At 34.2% G+C, this 20,278-nt stretch overlaps 1 protein-coding gene across 8 annotated transcripts in view; it reads right to left on the bottom strand.

The window, feature by feature from the left end:
• Nucleotides 1–20,278, bottom strand: part of LOC111048438 (cyclic nucleotide-gated channel rod photoreceptor subunit alpha) — a 237,700-nt gene that overhangs the window by 84,029 nt on the left and 133,393 nt on the right. For 5 of the 8 annotated variants that reach the window (XM_039440044.1, XM_039440050.1, XM_039440047.1 and 2 more), the window contains exons 8-10: nucleotides 17,175–17,430; nucleotides 15,797–16,182; nucleotides 4,921–4,935 (exon numbers count right to left, since the gene is read on the bottom strand). In XM_039440044.1, the coding sequence (XP_039295978.1) occupies nucleotides 4,921–4,935; nucleotides 15,797–16,182; nucleotides 17,175–17,430 (657 nt within the window). The remainder of the gene's footprint in view (nucleotides 1–4,920; nucleotides 4,936–15,796; nucleotides 16,183–17,174; nucleotides 17,431–20,278) is intronic. The other 3 variants (XM_039440048.1, XM_039440052.1, XM_039440049.1) reach the window with 1 other exon arrangement.

Genomic DNA, 20,278 nt, shown 5'->3' with positions numbered 1-20,278 from the left:
GGAGGGCAAGATTGAAGGAAGACGCCGGCCTGGAAGAAGGAAAACATCCTGGTTAAAGAACCTGAGAGAGTGGTTCAAAATTGACTTAACATCTCCGTTCCGAGCTGCAGCCAATAGAATCCAAATTGCATTGATGATCGCCAATCTCCGTCGCGGAGCCGGCATATAGAAGAAGAAGTCATCATTAAATTTAAAAAATCGACCAAGCTCCAGTTCCAATTCTATTATTTTTCTATACTAATCATTGAATCATCATGAACATATCCCATTAATAACATCTTATTTTGTTGAAGTTTAAATTAGTCAGGGACTGAGAAAATACTTCTCAAATAGACTATGAGTTCATGGAATAACCATTATTCAAAATAAATGTCTTTCATCAACTTACTAGATCCATCATATTTCCCATAATATGTCTCTTCAGTAAGGTGAAACCACTACTAGTGGACTCCCACTGGATAGAACTAATTTAAATTAGTTAACATTGTTATTACTGGAATTATAGTATTATTTCTTTCCACATTTGTATCTCTAATTGCACAAACTTTCCCAATGCAATCCGATCACATCGATTCTCCAATGTCTCTTCAAAAAGCACTTCGATATTGGAAGACTATGTAGAATAAGTTGAACTGAAATTCCCTCCATACTCTCAACATTGGTTCAATGGAAAGCATTGAAGTAATTCATAAGAGAAGCTGACAGTTTCAACTGAATATCAGCACAGAAATTCGCCACATTTTCATAACTACACAATCTACATAGATTGTCTCCAATAGCTATAGATATATTCCTCTTGTTGGCTTCATGCCAGGCAGAAAGTTATCAAACTGAAAGCCCAGCGTCGCATATCGGCTGGGATTTCTAAAGTGGGATCACTTCAAACTGTCAGAATTGATAAGATGATAAGCTTTGTTCTTACTTACCAGAAATACTGACAGACTAAAATGCTACACTCTCATGGTGAGATTAACTTCAAACTGTCAGTATTGGTTAAATGGAAAACATTGAAGTTTTTTATCTGGTTTGCTGACAGATTCGAGTGAATCCCACTATAGTTTGTCCCCTGTATTATAAGAATGGCTGAATATGAGAACTGTTCGCCTTCCCCGAGAATCTTCAGCAAGATCGTTCAAGTTTGATATTCTAAAATAATCAATCTGAATATTGGATTTTGGTTTGAAGAGATACTATTTCAACAATGTTAGTTGGAATGAGAGAATCATTGATTTGGAGAAAATAGTTCGAATATAGCGAACATATTAAAATATTAATTAGCCCATATGGCTTGGTGCAATGCAAGAGGTAACTATGTCAATTCTGTTCATAGATAATTCTTGTACAAAGGAAGAGCACAGTAAACGCTGTGGCAGAAAAGCCACGGAATTAAGTCAAGGAATATCTTAACCTAAGTTTATTAACTCGATATCCCAATAGCAAAAACTTAAGTGGAAATCAATATTCAGTAATAAATATATTCAGGAATCAATAACTGTTTCCAGTAAGTAATGAGAGCTAACTCATTGATGACAAGAAACAAATCCTAATTTCTGGTTGATAATGGTAGGCGATATTACAAATAAACAGATTCTAAACGTGATCATGAAAAAATCATGAGAGGTTATCAATTAATCAAATTCCAATAGATAATAGGTATATGAGTAAAAAGTAAGTTCTCTCCTATGAGGAAAATGTTGCTAACAAATTTATTGAAAATGTTCCTATTAAAATATTAATGTTGCTATTCATTGATTTTGGTTTTGAATAGAATAATTTCACTGGGGATAGACCCTGCAATGAATGCAAAATCTTGTTAAAGATTTTGAGGGTCTGTCTACAAGGTAACGCTGATGAGCTACCGCATGTATAATCAGTTTGTTTCATCTTATGCTGGAATTAATTGGTATATTTTTGGAATAATATCATTCCAATCATCTACAATCTAGCACACATTCGGCTAATTATAAATATATTTTTGATCTAAACAATTGAAAAATTGAATTACAAGCTGAGTCCTCTCAACAGAATTCACATTATTAGTTTATACTTGTTGTTATTACAGGTTAAGTTTTTATCACTCCCGGAACTGAATCAACTTGAATTAATTAGAATTGAACATATAAAATAAAACAAGTTTCGATTAAGATTACCATCAAAACTTGCATCACTATCATCATGACCTCAACCCTCAAGACATTATGGATCATGATAACTTCCATGTTCTCATACTAGATTCAGAAAGGAAACTCAATTCAGTTACAAATACTAGAGTGAATTGCCCAACTTCATAACGTCTCATGAAGGAACTCAGTGGATTAGTTCGAATTAGGTCATTGATGAGGTCAAAGAAGTAGTTCAAAGTAATGCTTTTGAAACTCTTGTGTTTTCTAGAGCATTTACTCCCATTTACAAATATCCTCAGCCTTGTTTGTAGATTTTAAAGTTCAAAGTTGAAAATCAAATCATCAAATCAGTGGCCAACATTTGGCCAAACGTTTCAGAGGTTTGCATGAATTACCCCGTTTTTTCAAGGAATTAATTTTTATTGGGTAGAGTTAAGATTCCCGGAGACTCCTGGAGTTGATATAGATTTTAGAAGACCTTTTAGAATTCAATAGACTAGACTCATAGAGAGTTGGAGAGTCTTAATGATTATCAGACTTGACGACTCTCAGCCTTAACAAGACTTACACCCGGTTGCACAAAAGTCTGTTAATTTTCAATCGTGATTGAAAGCCATGAGAACTAATCGAAGAGGCCTTCTATCCAAAAAAACCATCTCTGGCTGGTTCTCGTGAAATCTAATCATGATTAAATATTACAGGGGTTTGTGCAACCAGGCTATTCAATATTTAATGTCTTTTAGGCCCGTTGCACAAAAGCCTATTGAATTTCAATTGTGATTAATTTCACGAGAACCAATCAGAGAAGGCGTTTAAAAGACATCTTCTCTGATTGGGTCTCGTAGATTCAATCACGGTTAAAATTTAACCGGAATTTGTGCAACTGGCACTCAGTCTTTACAACTCTCACTGTATTTTATTATGCTCAGGTTTTTATAGGCCATCAAGAAGAATCTATTTAATCGGAGAATTTTTGACATTTTTATCAGACAACGAAATCATTATTCAATCATTATTCAACGAAAAATTACCCTTTTTCAGACCTTCTTTAGACCACTACTAATTAAGTCGAAAAATACTACTCGACCATTTCAATTTTGTACTATGAAAAACTGACAATAATATCAGAGAAAAAAAGCATTTCTAATATAGTTTATAGCAATCTTTATACCAATCAAACTAAAGAATATTCAGATAGACAAAGCACTGCAACTTTTGCATGCATAACATCCATTTTTATGTTTCCGTATTAGATGTTCTTTTTAACATGATTTAATCTATAAAATTATTAATATCAATATTTATTTATTTCTACGTTGAATGATACACAAATCATGTAGATGATTCACTTTTATTTGACAACATTTAGAACATTCCATATTATCATCTATATCAGATTATAAGTCATTATTTATATTCTCACTATTATTTATTTCATGATATTATTGATCAATTATTATTTATTCAATTGAAATTTTATTCAAGTAACCATCAAGCTGTCAATTCTATAGTGAGGTTCCATTAAAAATTCTAAATCTGATTTTAAGTGCAGTATGAATATTGATGCGAGTTAGCAGGCCTGAATACTGTTATATTTAATTAGAAGTAACCATATGAATGAGATGTTTCTCTTTTGTTTTCTCTACTTTGTAATTATTGATTATTATGTCAGCGGCTATTGATAATTAATTACTTATTAAGCTCTATACATCTATTTGTTGTTGTCACACATATGTAAGTGTTTTTTGTAAGTATTGGAAATAAAATTTGAATTGAAACACTGTCAGAATTCGTGGAATGGGTAGCATTCAATTTATTCATAAAAGATGCTGCTGACAGTTAAACGTGAATCTCACTATAGAATGTTATCATTACAGAGTTTAGACTGGACAACACAACATACAAGACAAAAACTACAGAAAAAAATTAATATTCAATCGATAAAGTATTCTCGGGAATTAGAGAAGAAGAGTTAGATAGCATTCAAGCAGAATGAGGGTTGTAGCAGAAAGGAGACATTCTAATTTTTTTGAATGAGGATTCAGACAACACAAATACAAGCAGCATCTTAAGGTGCGTACAGATATACGCGCCGCGAACATGAGCAATTCATTTTTAATCAGCTGATTATATCTGTATTTTCACAGAAACGGTAAGATAAAGATATAAAAAGCTTGGCATCAGCTGATTAAAAGTGAATTGCTCATGTTCGCGGCGCGTAAATCTGTACGCACCTATAGAGTACAAAGTTTGTTTTTGATGCAAAACAGCGTTCCAAGGCTTTGATACCAAGGTGTAACTACTTATTTCCAAGGTTTGTATCTTTGTTTGCATGGAAAAATATTCTGATTCACCAAAACGGAATAGGTTTTGTGAAAAATTACAAGAAGTGAGTATTTTCATCTCACAAATCCAGTATTTTCGTAATTTTACATTCTTTCTAGAATATGAATATGAATAGAGGAATTGAAAGAGGCCTACTAATAGACAACCATTCATAACTAAAACAAGCATCTAATTTTATGCTTTAGGGACATGTAAAGTCACGAAACATCAAGATAATGATGCAAGAGTTGAAGATAGGAATGGCATACAACCAAAAAACATGTTGCAAGACATGAAAGGAACATTGGACAACACATATGTTGCAGGACTTGAAAGAAGAAGGGAATACAGCAATAGATAAGAGAGAAAAGGTACGAAGTTGAAGAGAAAAAAGTTTTTTGGTTACAACAAAGCGGAAACGACACGAAATAGGTTCAAAAAGGGTTAATTATCAATTCTCCTTCCTACTCACTTCGTGTGGAACCATCTGTAAAAAAAATTGCCATTTGAATGTTTTGTTGATAAAATTATCCAAAAATAATAAGATGCGGAATATGATTCAGATCTCAAGTAAGATTTACTTCACTGTCAGCACTCCTTATGAATAACATCAATGGTTTTCGTTCAACTAATGCTGACAGTTTTTTAGTGAATCTTACTATCAGCCCATGACAGTTTGTAAATGAAATGATCATGTTATTCAAAGATTGTGTTTAGTCCATAGTGAATAAATTGAGTTCGAATAGACTTCCTGAAGTTTGTCAAAAATTGCTGACGTCGAAGTAATAGAATATTGAATGGAAGGGTAGGCTAAATATAATCTCTACTAGAAACCATATACATACATAATAAAACACCATTGATAGACTGTCGATTTTCCCACGCGAAGAGTGATTTGAACGGACCTAACATACAAGTTTCATACCAAATATGCACTGTAATTTCTTTGAATAAATTTATATTAAGTATAAATATTGATTATGCTTGTGTTATCGAGGTTGTAAAATCCATTTTGGAACATTATTTATACTTAAGTAAAATGAAGTGGTTTTTTTGACAATATTTCAAGTCTCTTCAATATCGAATCAAATCAAATTTATTCACTAATTAACAACAGTGTTACAAGAAGATAAACAAATAAATATTTTTTTTCTACAACTGCGCGTAAAAAAAGAATTCACATACTCAATTCTCCTCGTAATACAGCTTATTTCTGAGGAGAATCTTCTTTTTCGCTCGCTAACCATCCGCGCATGCGCAGTAAATTTTCTTTACGCTCGCAAATCATTCGCAGAAGAGTTTCTTTACGCTCGCCAATCAGCTGATGGTAAGCGGCTCGCCAAAAGGTCAGATCTTACCCTAAAAAGTCGGTAATTGTAACTCCGCCGATATAAGTAATTTAACAGGTTTGGACAGTTGTAGAAAAAATTTTGTATGTAATTCGCGCGTAATGCTTCTTTATTGCTCTTTATCGCTCCGCTTCGCGTCGCGTGATAACTGTTTTGCGCGAGCGATAAAGTCGCGCATTACGCTCTTTAATACATAAATAGCTATTTTGTTAAATAATTGGCGTGGCTAGAAAAATAAATCTTGTGCTTCAGCCATGATTTCAAACATTCCTCACTATAATTAATAATATAGGCTATTCTTTACAGTTGATGTGACCAAATTATTTGTATAAATATGATAAGAAGTATTCTGGAGATATTCATTCAGTATCTCAGTTTATCTAGTTTCTTGAATTTTTTTCATTGATTGAGAATAGTTTTTTCATTGTATTTATTTTCTCTCAATCATTTCATTTTCTTTCTATTACGTTTATTGTAACTTTCATTATTGGGGATCAATTTTTGGGATTTTACCGTGAACTCTCATACTGTTGTAAATGAATGAATAAATCTAAAATGTTTGAGACATCCCATGCTTTTTACACATAAAAAAAAACATCTAAAACCATGAACTACAGATTTTTTTACTGTTCATACTCTTCATTGCCATGGTTCAAAGGTCTCCAACCGCATTTGTCAATATACTTGCACCCAAAAATAAATACGACAGTAAAAAAAATACATGGGCTATTAATAGGCACTCAGGCTCATATTGAGTGGTACAGATGGATAGTGTACGGTACTAAATACATCGCTCTCTTTCTATACGGGGTGGATTAGGGCTTTTACTACGTAAAACCCTGGATAACTTTTATCAATTATTCATCCACAATGAACTGTGTGTGTCTTTGATCGTATGCGCAAAGCTATTTTGAGATCCTGTCAACATTGTATGAATTGGGAGCATACATATTATATGCATAAAGAATGCTGACAGAGGAAGGTGAATCTTTCTATGTAGGAGAGCATTACGCAACTGTCAAACGTTTCAATTTATCAAACGGGGTGAAAAATACTCTCCAAAGCTCTATATCTACTCTCATGTATATAAATCTATCTATATATTATCTTTGTGTAAGTATATAATATATGCTTTTGCCCCCAGCAGCATGTAGATCCAACTAAGCTATATATTTCTAGAGAATATATAAATTTATATCTTCAATTCTATCTATATATCTCCGAGATAATAGATATTTTTGTCTGGCTACATATAGGTCTATCTGTAGCTCTCAATTGGTATATGATATTGCCCAACTTTTCACTCTTTCACTTTGACAAACTGAGAGTAATGGTTCAAGTGGGACTCGGAAAGAGAAATTGATGGAAAACGAAAAGAAAGAGAAACTGGTTGAGGGAGAAAGAATACTGTTGTAAAGAGAGAGTCGGGGTTTGAGAGGGATAATAGATTTGGTTTTGTTGAGATCCACTTTTAAATGTCAGCATTGATTGGATAGGATGCGTTGATGTTATATTTATAAGGAATTCTGACAGTCTATGGAGATCCACTTTCAACTGTCAGAATTGCTTGAATGGGAAGAATTGATGCTATTTGAAATGAATTCTGTCAGTTTGGTGTGAATCTCACTATATCAACTACATTAGTCTCAACATTAGAAGTTTGTATGTTTTCACTTCTACATTAGAAGTTTATATGCGTTATATCTGTGGCTTGGTGCAAAAAATACAAATGTCAATTTTTTTCAAAAATGAGTTTAATACACTAATACATAACTAATATCGATTATTTCTAGTTCCAGAAGTGCCAATGTCCTATCTCAAAGCAATAAAAAGTTATAACATTTATACTACCAATGTCATGATTTATTCAACTTATTAACTAATCCACTTATTCCACTCTCAGAGTGCGAAAACTACCAATGAAGACATATGTGTTTAGATTGTCATTCATACTCCGTGCCAGAACTACCAATGTCGACTTCTGCACTTCTAGCACTCGCATTTTTGTATCGAAATGCTGTAGTTCGAAAATACAAGGTGAACTTTCAAGCTGATTTGTGAGAAAGTTGATATTTTGACATAAGTAGTTAAGTAGTTCTTGCACCAAGCTACAGATATATATATATATATAATATATATATATATATATTATATATATATATATATATATATATATGGCGTGAGGGAAGAAAATGAACATAAATAACATTATTTACACTGTAAGAAGTGCTGTCATAATAATAATAAAATCTAACAATATTATGAGAATGTCATGCTTGCCAGTTAAATGGCTCTGTCAAAATGTAAAACATTTTATATGCGTTGATAACAATGTAGATGCTGAGATTTGAATGGAAGTCCAGTGAGGCTGGTTCAATCTTGGTTACTCTAAAGTCTATCAAATTTAACCGTGGTTAAACAAAGTCATCCACTATTCTGTACCTCAGAGTTAGAAGGGTGAAAGTCTCAAATGGCTGATTTCACAGGAGAGCCCATAAAGTATTTCTCTCCCAGCCGGGGCTAAAAGAGCATATTAAGTCGAATCAGCATTACACTTACTGGTTACTTGTGAATTATTGGACTCACGTTGTTTCAGTTTTAATGCTTACTTGACTTACGCTCTTTCAGCTCTGGCTATCTTCAAAACAATCAACTGCAGGGGACTTACGTTATCATGAATCTATAGAGTTTGAAAAACTAAACAAGACCCGCATGATTTTGTCAAGAAATGGATTCACGCTCCTGTATCTCTGAGGTGCAGTATTAACTGTTAGCATTAGTTGGATTGGACTAAATACACGAAAAACAGCAATGAACGATTCGGATGACGTAATTATATGACAGTCAAATTTAAGAGACCTATGTGCAAAAGGAATTACACTACTCTATTGATCAATAACATTCATACCTTACTATAATATTGTATAAAACTAAAACTATATACGCCATATAGGTTTCCATACGTTATACCGAAACAAATAAACAACCCAATAACCATACAGTATTATTTAATACCATAGAGAAAAGATACCACAAGAGGATATCCTTGGTATAAGTTGTTTATGTTCCAAATTTGAAGCCGATTTCTCGTTAACTGAAGCCGAATATTGTCTATCATTACTGTTTTGTTGGGGTGAGAGTGTAATAACGGTACAGTATGAGAGACTACCAGCGTCACATAGCTCCACGAAAAACAACTACTATAATGAGGTCCACGTTACAATGGCAGTGGAGAAATATAGGAGAGCAACGTTGCCGATACTCTGTCTCGTCAATGCCTTCCATAGACGGTAGCTGATACAGGTCTATTGAAGTGATATTAAGTGTTCATTCTCGTTTAAAATAATTAAATATATTTTATTAAGCATTTTGTTAATCAATTATTAATTCTACATTGTTAACAGACGATTTGCCAACAGAGCAAAGCAAGAAAAAGATAGCGCTATCCGCTTTGTTGAATGATAGACAAGGATAGCAATACCATTGCTAATCAATCACTGCCATTATAATGTGGACCTCACTATTTATTTTTATTTTTATTTATTTACAATGCAGATGACACTAATGTAATAACATTGGTAGATAAAATAATAGGGTACTCCTTGTGCTATTTTTCCTCCAAATTAATACTATAGGACTATCAATTGAGTTAACAGTGAAATTTGGAACATTGACACCCTATACCTTGGGATATATTTCTCATGCCATATTTTCTCTATGGTAATACTCATAATTACATTGACATTGTTGTGATATGTTTCACCTTTACAAACAGCAAATACTAATATTTCAAATGTGCTCCATATACTGCACCTTCCATACTCTATTCAAGAACAAAGTTCGTTTCAATCGATTCAATCTCTCGCACGCACATGTTGTAACAGTGCTAAAGCGTTTTTTTGTTGTTGCAAAAGTGGACAAAGTTCCGCGTATTGTCTGTCACATGATGATTGGCCAACTAATCCCTTTATTGGACCAGCATATGCAATTCGAGTTGAATGGGACATTTGGAGAGCATGCTGCTTTGAAGTGGCTTCAAAAGTAGAATTCACTCAGAAATGTCAGCATTATTTGAATGAGTAGTATTGATATTATTATATGAGAAATGCTGACAGTACATCATTTTAATTCGCTGCTGATGCTTCAACATTTCCCGGTAGAAAAGTTGCCAAAGCTGAACTTGAATAGTGAGCTTTATTCTTTGTTGATTTATACAATAAGTACATCATCTAAATGATGAGGAGAGAAAAAATTGTAATCTTGTGCTTAGCTGAACTTAAGTTTACGTTTTGGAACATTATAATAATTTGTAAGAAATTGATTCTCTCGTAACATATTTATTTCAAAGAGAATTTTCGAAAAAATCAAGTGATTTTTCAGGATTAATAGTTCAAAAATCGATTTTTTCTATTTTTTCTTCTATTGACACAATAAGTTTCTTTTAAAGCCTATGATTCTCAGCCTCATGAAAACTAAGAGGAATTAATATCCCAGTAACATATTCACGTAAAAATTCTGTCAAGCTGTTATTGGAATCATTTAGTATGTCTACTTTTCAAATTTATTTGAGATTCTTATTTGTCCTGAGTGAAAGCTAAAAATACTTATAATTTATTAACCATGAATCTTTTTAAAATAATGGAATTACAGATTAGGTTGTTATATCATTGTCAATCTATTGTAAACTAAAACTAAATATGAATGGAAATTATAAATCTGATCTCCCTTTCAAAATTATTCAATCACTATTTTATGTGATTAAACAATTTTAAAAGGTTACTTAGATTTCTAATGTTTTTTTATATTTAAGAGTAGCCCTAAAGAAAAAAGTCAATAAAACTGAGTAGCCCACATATCAGCAAAATATATATTAATGAAAAAGTGATATGGTCGTTAGTTGAAATATTTCTATTCGTTGGAACTAACGATTTCTATTGAGATGAACGTCTGTCATTGGCCTGTACACAAGCCACTCCCACAAGGCTTATTCAAACGTCACCGCAACCAAGGTCAATTACCCGCTAACCAAGTGACCTTTTTTTCAATCAAGTTTTGTAGAAATATCTCAGTGAGAGAAATAAGTTACACACTTCATCTTATCATCCGAATAGTTTGTACCTTCTATCAAACATTAACCAGCATCCCTTTTTTTCATTCCTTTTTTTATTATAGCACCAAGTTAGATCCTAATGAGAATAATTGATAAGAGTAATGTTTGTGAAGGTATTGCTTCAGCCTTCAAAATTGGATGAGGAAATCAGATTAAATTATTTTCCACACATTCATAATATGATAAGGGATACTCTGCTTTTGCACCAGTACCCTTTACCAAACAGAACGTGATTTTTAATTATTCTTGTTGAGGAAAAGAAGTTTCAGGGTATCATACTATCATTTTCCAACCCAAATTAGCCAGTTCTAATCCTTTAAACGTTAAAAGAAGTTTTAAAGCTTTCATTAGAGTGTGAATAAGGGTGACCGTTGGGGGAGGAGGGGTCAGACAAGCAGCAGGGGTGGGGGGAGTGTTCCAGCACCATTTCAAACACACAAACTTTTCTAATGCATGCTGACATTACTGGCTCGAAAAAGGCAGCTCTTAAGAGTGGCGCGAAATTTTGAAAGTAATAATCAATTTCATACTGTCATTAAGAACTTCGCACTTAACTTTGCACCCAGCTTCTCTCCCCCACTGATAAACTTTCAACTTGATTTGGATTTAGGACTTTATTTTTCGCGGTATTTTTGCACTTAGTGGATCTTTACAAATTCGTAGCTGCTATTCATCGAGCTAGGAAGCCGGAGAAATTTGAAATGCCTACTTTTCAAGGGTTTCAACTAGGCACACTTCTAACTGGAAAACCTCAATGAAGTGGAATGAGAATCGCATGAATTCACTTGCAAACATTCAAAAATACTGGTGCATTCAGCTAATTGTTACACATTTTGTAATATCTCAAACATAATTGGTTAGTTACAAATGAAGAATATAGGCTACTGAAAAGTGACATTATATGGTATATTCTATTCTATTCTATATTGTGATAAGCATTTTGTTATCTAAGCATTTTTTTATTGAGAAAATATAAATCTCTCACCTAGGAAAGGAATAAGATTCATAAGAAATCTAGGTTAAGATTTTTGAAATTGAAGAGCTTATTAGAAGTAAAAGTAATAAAAAGTTTAAAAATTGAGATGAATAATTGGAAAGAGCAAAGTAATCTGAACACAGAAAGTTCATGAAAAAGATACTAAATTGTCATATGGTAATCTAGGGAATTCAGATGATTAAGGGATTGAACTCTCCAGAGACTCACTTACTTCATGTTAACACAGTGGACACACTGGGGTGTTGAACACCCCAATTTAATGTTGCATGTTTCTTTGGAAAATATAGAGAAAACAAGTTCTCAGCCCATGATTTATCATTTCTTAATCATTTTTGTTGTAAGTGCATACAGAAATCGAAAGTAAAGCACTGCTTATCAATATTTATTCTAATTTTAGAATGTTTGGCGTATGTTCCGCCTGAGTGTTGGAGCTCCTAATCTGGTTTGAAGGAATGGCTTGGCTTGATCATTGCCAATGACAACTTCATCAAAAACTCACGTCTCTTCATTTTATTGTTCTGAACCTCAAGTTGTAGAGAATCATAGCATTTATTCCACTCTGATCCATCATCCCATACCACATTCGTAGTGGTCAATACAAGTGAATCTCTGTCATTAAAGTATTTGATAAAGTCCTACGTAAAAGACACTCCAAACGAAGAACAAGATGAGCTGGTGACCTTGTAGAATGCTTTTACTGACTGAGAGTGGTGGAGAGCAGTTGACAATGCTACAAACCTAATTTAGACTGGGAAAAATTTCCCATCTGTTTGTTATTGTCAACTGCAGAACAGAAGAAAAAATCCCTGGGGTGTGAAACACCCCAGTTTGTCTCTTTAGGGTTAAGAGATCATAGATATAATCTTGACTATTTTCAAACGAATCAAATGATCAGATCAGGTTGTAAAGATTGGGATGATTATTGATGATGTTCCTTCGAGACCATCGGAGTTATATTGCTTTCCTTCACCCATAATTCAATTAAGCTAGTTTCTTTTCCGAGTTTTCCATTTTACAAATTAAAGGCTACAGGATCGGGGTTGCTTTTTCTGTAGAAATTATGATTACAAAAAAGAAATGTGGAAGAGAGGGCTCAATTTGAAAAAGTTTCAGCGACAAAAGAGCCCATTGTAATAGAATGGAGTCTGAATCGTTCCGATTCATAGTCAATTGAAGAACTCATAGAAGTCTCAGTTCATTATCATAGGAACAGAACAAACAAATAAATGAGAAAATATATGAGCCAACAAGTAAATAATCAAATACATCGATGCTGAGAGAAAAGGAATGGGGGTTTCTCGGGAGCTACTTGAGATGGGATGAGCTAGTGCAGCATCTCTACGCAGTGTATCTGCAAGTATCTGTTAGTGAAGTATGTTAGTGTAGGCTAGAGTGTTAGTGAGTGTAATGTGATAAGGTGCGTACAGATATACGCGCTCCGCACACGCTCCAATCATGAACGTTACGCGAGATGTAACGCAAGGGTTCGCTAGAGGTTTGCAATATGTTCGAAGGATGATCGCGCGCTTGTCGTATTGTTGACTTTGCTACAACCTAACCTCACAAATGTGAAACGTTCAATCCAGCTGATCGGGTGATACAACTAAATAAAATATTCTGACTAGGGGATTGCTGGATAGCCTAATAATACATTATGTTTATTAATTATGTTTATGTAATAGATTGATGATAGTTATTATGTTTGTTGCATTTATGTTGATGTGTTATTATAAAAAAGGTTATGTCTGTCAATGTTTTGAAAGGTGAAAGGCGTGGTTAGGAGTTTGGCTTCTTTCTCCTAAATTATAATATGCTGGTACTTATCATTAAAAATGTTTTTATCATTTTACATTATTCGATTTCTATGATTTAATAATTAATTAATACTTTTGATATTTTAATATGCTAACATAGAGATCGTAACTGATCAAAAAAAAAAAAAAAAAAAAACGTTAACCGCGTATGCACAATAAATTATGGTTAATTCCCCCTAGGAAATTGCCAAGCTCACTCTCTTTTAAGCGCTCTGTTCGCGTTCTACTCTTGCTCGACTTGCGATCATCTTGTGATCTGCTCGTGTAACGTTTGTTTGTGGACCAGAGTGTAAGTCTTTACGCACCTTAAAGTGTAGGCCTATGTTAGTTGAGCAGTGGCGTCAAATCCCTGCTGTAACGATCTACCCAGGCTATCAGCTCATGTATGTCATTCGCTACAGTTTGATATTCTGGTATGGCTTTGACACTCTCCTTGGCGTTGTTTCCATGAAGCAGAAGAAATCTCTGAGGATATAGCTGATTCTAAACATCATGATGGTTTTTTTTTGAGAGAGGGATTTTTGACCCTGTCATTCTAGTATTTTATTAAGATGCCGGGGTATGTGGGTAAGAATTGGAGTCTGTTCTCATATGCTATGCTTGATCATCCCTACAATACTAACTCGATGTTGGCTTACCCGAGACATAGACTAGCCTTTTTTGAAAAAGGGCCAAACCATGGTGAGTTGAAGATATTCAATCGTCAACTCTCCTCAAGTTGAAAAAATTGCCAGATTCCTAACATTATTTAAAGAAAAAAAATCATTTTTACTGAGGGGAGCCGTTCATCTCAAGGATGCATGGAATTATCGATAAATGGGAACTATAGTCTGAATATAATATGTCGAAACTTGGCTCTCTATCCGAAGAAATAACAGCGTTGCCAAATCGTCTAAAATCGCAACTTTCTAAAATTTCTAATTCAAACACCAAATTGTATGTAGAATATCATCTCCGATTCTATAGTAGTGCTGGAAAAGTGTCAGGATTTTTTTGATTAAATTCAAAACATTGCGAAAAATATGTCTCATTTTGAATAATCTTCTCTCAGAATTATTTATAATATTATGTCGTAATGAGTGAGAATCTCATATCAAAATAACGAGGAGAGTGTCTCCTGTTTATTGGTATCTGGATCATTTTCATCCGACCTATAGTAATTTTCCAATCAATGATTATGCTTATTAATGTCAAGACATTTCGAGCAGAAAGCATGAAATTTTCGACATGCTAGAAACGTTTTTGTTTCAAAAGATAAGTGGGTGGTGAAAGCTAGATATTTTCTCAGAAATAATTTAAATAAAAAACTTTTCAATTAATGTCAAAAGTAGTCGGCATTTCCTCGGATGGAGGACCAAGTCGCAACTAATTTTCCACAAACTATAATCATAGAGGAACAATAGCGTAAGTAGATATCCCATGGTATAGTGCTTTTATGTCGCAAGTTTTATTGTTATCTCAAGTCGATAGTTTATGTAGTTCTTTCTCGTGAAGCTGTGTGACATTGTTAGTCTCTCATATTGTGTCATTTATACACTCTTACCCCAACAAAACAGTAAAATTCGACAATAATCAACAGTAATCGACTTGAGATAACAGTAAAAGTTGCGACATAAACGACCTATATCATGGGATATCTACTTACGCTATTGTTTCTCTATGCTATAATCCTCCATTTCACATTTTGTATTTTTCGCTTTTTTATGTTGCTTGAGTTTAGAATTTTGTAGGCATTTTTAAGTATCACTTATCTGACGCTTCCAATGTTCGCAGCTTATTGCATAAATAATATTAAATTCGATTGGAATAGAAATCAAGAATAAGGAATGTAGGCCCATGCACAGTATCAAAAAACATCAAAAGATGGAAAGTGAGATTGAGTACGAGTGTATGTTTCTCCAGTACCAGAGAAATCGAAGAGTGAAGTAATGGAGTAGTAAAGAATAACATCGTAAGATGGAAATTGAGAATAAGGAGGAAGTATGCACAGTATGAACGAAATACAAAAATGAAGTGATGGAATAGTGAAAAAGAACATCAAAAGATGGGAATAGAAGATTGTAGGATCGAGAACTCACCCTGGAATTCCTTCCTGGCTGCGCTGACACTGGTGACAATATTGGCCACGTGACCCAACACAGTGGCAAACAGCAGGAGACCAAAGAGCAGCTGCAGGATGACAAACAGATACTCTCCTTTGCTGCGAGGTCGCGGCAGGTCGCCAATGGTGGTCAGTGCAAGCGTGCACCAGTAGTAGCTCTGCAGGTACTGCTTGACGACATCGGCCGACTCACTGTCGCCGAACACCCAGTTCTTGCTGCCGAAGCCGTTGTTCTTGTAGACGATGTGATACAGACAGCCGTTCCAGTGGAAGATCACCAGCAGGTAGTGGATCAGACTCGTCGATCGGAACAGATTCGGGTAGTTGGTGTGCCGCTCGGTGCGGTCCATGAACGCCCAGAACCTAACAAAAATATGCAATATTGATGAAAAATTATGAGTAATTTATTATTATTAAACGAAAATCCCAATTAAATGCTGTAATCCACCCCGAAGACTTCTGCTACTGCAAATATTGAAAACAGGGTAAACCTCTACATGGAAAATCGAAATTTGGTTTTTCGTTTAATAATAGTAATTAATTCATTAGCATTTGAACAATTGAAATATCTTAGTCATTTTCATCCATATGAATAAGTTATAAAAATCAATGAATAATGGATAATATTGAAGACGTATAGATAACTGATTAAAATTTCATGTATCTTGAAGCTTGTTTTTCAATTTCGGATCAAAAGTTTTGAAAAGCATCATTATTTGACAAGTTAAAGAGCTGAATGAAGGTTAATTCTGTTGTTTAATTTGGTATTCAATCTTTCTAAATTCAAAAGTTTTTGTTTGTAAGTCCTTAGTAAATTGGACACAAATTTCATAAAGTAGAAAAACATAAGCTTCTTTCTAGTATATGGATCAAAAATCGTAGGATGAAAAGTTTTATGCTGTGCCTGCTGGACCTAACCCAATTATTTCAATGGATAATATTGTGTATCTTAAATCAAGAGATAAATAAGCATCACAATCTCAACAACACAGAAAGAACGGTTAATCCCTTAAAAAAACAAATGAGATATGATCTTTAAGGTAAAATAGAAAAGATGTTGTGAACCTTACATCATAATAAGTGAAATTAAGTTTAGGTTTCATTTGAGTTTCATTATTAAGTGAAACTTAGTTTAAAATCAATAATTTATAATGTTCAATTATGATTTTTTGAGGAAATAAATTAGATTTGATTTCCTTCCCATATAATGTACTTCTCTTGAAAACTTAAAACTTACTATAATGGTTATGATTCTTTCACTGTATGAATCCTTTAACGTTTGAGTTAATCATTGAATTAATTTATTACATAATTTATCTAACTGAAAGAATTTTCAATAATTATTTCTCACTCACCTATAGATCTTGACGAGTCGAAACGACCTGAGTATCGAGTTGAATCCGATGGAGAGATAGAGAAAGTCGAGCGGAAGCAGACAGAGACAGTCGATGTAGAAGGTGGTGGAGTTCATGTAATGCGTGCGCAACTTTGTGGAGTCAGTCTGCAGGACACCATCCTCCAGGTAGCCGGTGCGGAAGTGGAACATTATGTCGAATATGTACAACAGATCGGCCAGGTAGTCTAGGCAAAACCACACCAGTAACGTTTCTCCTGCAAAAAGTATTTCCAACAATTAGTTTTCATGGTTAACATAATTGAGAATGAAAAATGAATTCAATTTGTTCATTCTTGAAAAATAGTCAACAATTAATCTAGTCACATACACACACATAGATTTTTAGTAGCTGTAAACCGGAAAATAGCAGAAAACTGGAAAATGATCCTAAAATATGAGGTTTTTGGGCCACTCTGTATCTAGCACAAGAAAATTTTGCATGAGAATATTGGTTCTGGACTTTTCTTATGTATCGATATAACAATATAATAAAAAATCAGAACTACAATATAAATTGCAAGCTTCAATGTAGGTCCTATATAGTGACTTAGATGTTTATGCAAGCTACGTATCTGTCCCGTTTATATCAGCGTAGTGTAGTTCTTCCAATGTTGGAGATAGGACGGCTACGTCTTTCGAAGGCTTATTTCAGCGTAGTCATAGAGTAGAGATACCGATCGATATTCCTAGAATCATTTGTCTCTTGCGTAGCGAAGCTAAGTGTGAAGAGACCCTTAAGTCAGTTACACACACATCGATTTTTGGACGCACGATTTTCGGCCGTCCTTATAAATCCTATTACATTAAACAGATTGTGTCAAACAGATGATGTTTGTCAAGATCCGTTTAATCAGGTAGAATTAGTAAGGCCGGCCATACACGTTGCGGTATACCTGCGCAGGTATCCTCTTTGGTATACCTGTCCTGTACAGCCAAGAACCCACACACGCTACGGTCAACGATCTATATAATACTAACGTAACTAACGTTACGGAGGAATGGAGAGCGAACAAGATGACAGGATTGCTCAAACCTGTGCAGGTATACCAACCCGGCCCACACACACGCTCATTTGAGCACACCTGTGCAGGTATACCGGAGCGTGTGTGCGAGCCACTTCAGGCAAACCTGCACAGGTTGACCGACCTGCGCAGGTGAACGGAGAAGAATCGAATTTCAATTCTTTTTACTTGCACAGGTGTGCTCACATGAGCGTGTGTGTGGGCCGGGACGGTATACTTGCACAGGTTTGTGCAATCATGTCATCTTGTTCGCTCGCCATTCCTCCGTAACGTTAGTTACGTTAGTATATACATATATATATATATATATATATATATATATATATATAGATCGTTGACCGTAGCGTGTGTGGACTCTTGGCTGTTCAGGACAGATATACCAAAGAGGAATACCTGTGCAGGTATAACTCTCCGGTACACCGCAACGTGTATGGCCGGCCTTATGAATTCTACCTGATTAAACGGAAATTGTCAAACATCATCTGTTTGACACCATCTGTTTAATGTAATAGGATTTCTAAGGACGGCAAAAAATCGTATGACCAAAAATCGATGACTTAAGGGTCTCTTCACACTTAGCTACGATACGCCAGATACATGATACTAGGAATATTGGTATCTTCACTCTATGACTCGCTGAAATATGTCTTCGAAAGACGTAGCTGTCCTATCTCCCAACATTGGAAGCTACTCTACGCTGATGTGAACGGGACAGATACTTAGCTTGGTATCACTGTATACATTAGAGCAGTGGTCGCCAAACTGATGAGCCTGTGAGCTAGAATAGCATTTATAAAATCTTCTAGTGAGCTAACAACGAATATTAGAATAAAGAAAGTATCTTTTATTCCCTATAAATATACATTTTCAGTGTTGAAATCTACTTATCTCATAGCAAAAAGTATAACAAAAGTGGAAATGTACATTTCAATGAGAGCAGTGAAACTCTTTTTGGTCATCAAGTATTTTCTTGATGTTTGGATTGAGCGTTGTAGCCGCCATTCTGATGCAGTTGTCCAAAAAATATTCCTACATCGATTTTTTATGAATTTCATACTTGAAAAAGATGATTCACACAAGTAGGTAGAGCTGAGTATAGCTTTCAACCTCAATGCAACTTGAATAATAATTGGATATTTTTCTTTGGGGCCTTGAGGCCAAATATTTCCAGTTGTAGAAAGTGATCTGAAAGACAAGATTATTTTTAAAATCCACAAATTCCACAAAATCCACCAAAATGTTTTACAACACAAGCTGCAAAAACTTCTGCAGCGATCTCTACAAAAGGAGAGTTGACGAATTCTGCCGTATTCGATATGCTTTTAAAATCTTGAAATCGTTGATCAAACTGTTGTCTCAAGTCTGAATTGTAACGTATTCTTGGTGCTCTAAAGTATTTTTCTCGTCATTGATTTTCTTCAGACTGGAAAAGTGTTTATATTCAAACTGGACGACATTCTTTTCCCACATCTCAAGCTCCTTGGAAAACGATTTTACAGTTCAAATCATTCCACCGATGTCCTTATCTTTCCATTAAAGCTGCAAATTTAAATCATTCAACTTTTCAGTTATATCTGTGAGAAATTCAAAATTTTGTAGCCATGTTTCTCAACCCAAGCATTTCTGTGAGCTGCAATTAGAGCTTGCAATTTATATTGTAGTTCTGATTTTTTAAAATATTGTTTCATTACATAAGAAAAGTCCAGAACCAATATTCTCATGCAACATTTTTTTTTGTGCTAGATACAGAGTGGCCCAAAAACCTCGTATTTCAGGATCATTTTCCAGTTTTCAGCTATTTCCGCCAAATTTTTTGATAGGACAGAAAACTTGCCTCTCACCTTTTCTTAAATTATGAAATTTTCAAGATCATTCGGAACTCCCTATCTTCAATAAGTATTGAGTTACAATATTTCAAAAATGAGTAAGATTTTAAGAGAAAATCAATTTTGATGAATTCTAGTTTGTGATCAACAATATTCTTTATTCTTTTTCTTTATTGATTGATATAATAAGTATACATCATATAAATGATAGGGAG

This window comes from Nilaparvata lugens, chromosome 13 (assembly GCF_014356525.2).
Source record: "Nilaparvata lugens isolate BPH chromosome 13, ASM1435652v1, whole genome shotgun sequence".
Taxonomy (NCBI): Eukaryota; Metazoa; Arthropoda; class Insecta; order Hemiptera; family Delphacidae; genus Nilaparvata; species Nilaparvata lugens.
The sequence above is the reverse complement of the archived record's forward strand: the minus strand, read 5'-3'. Positions and strand labels throughout refer to the sequence as shown.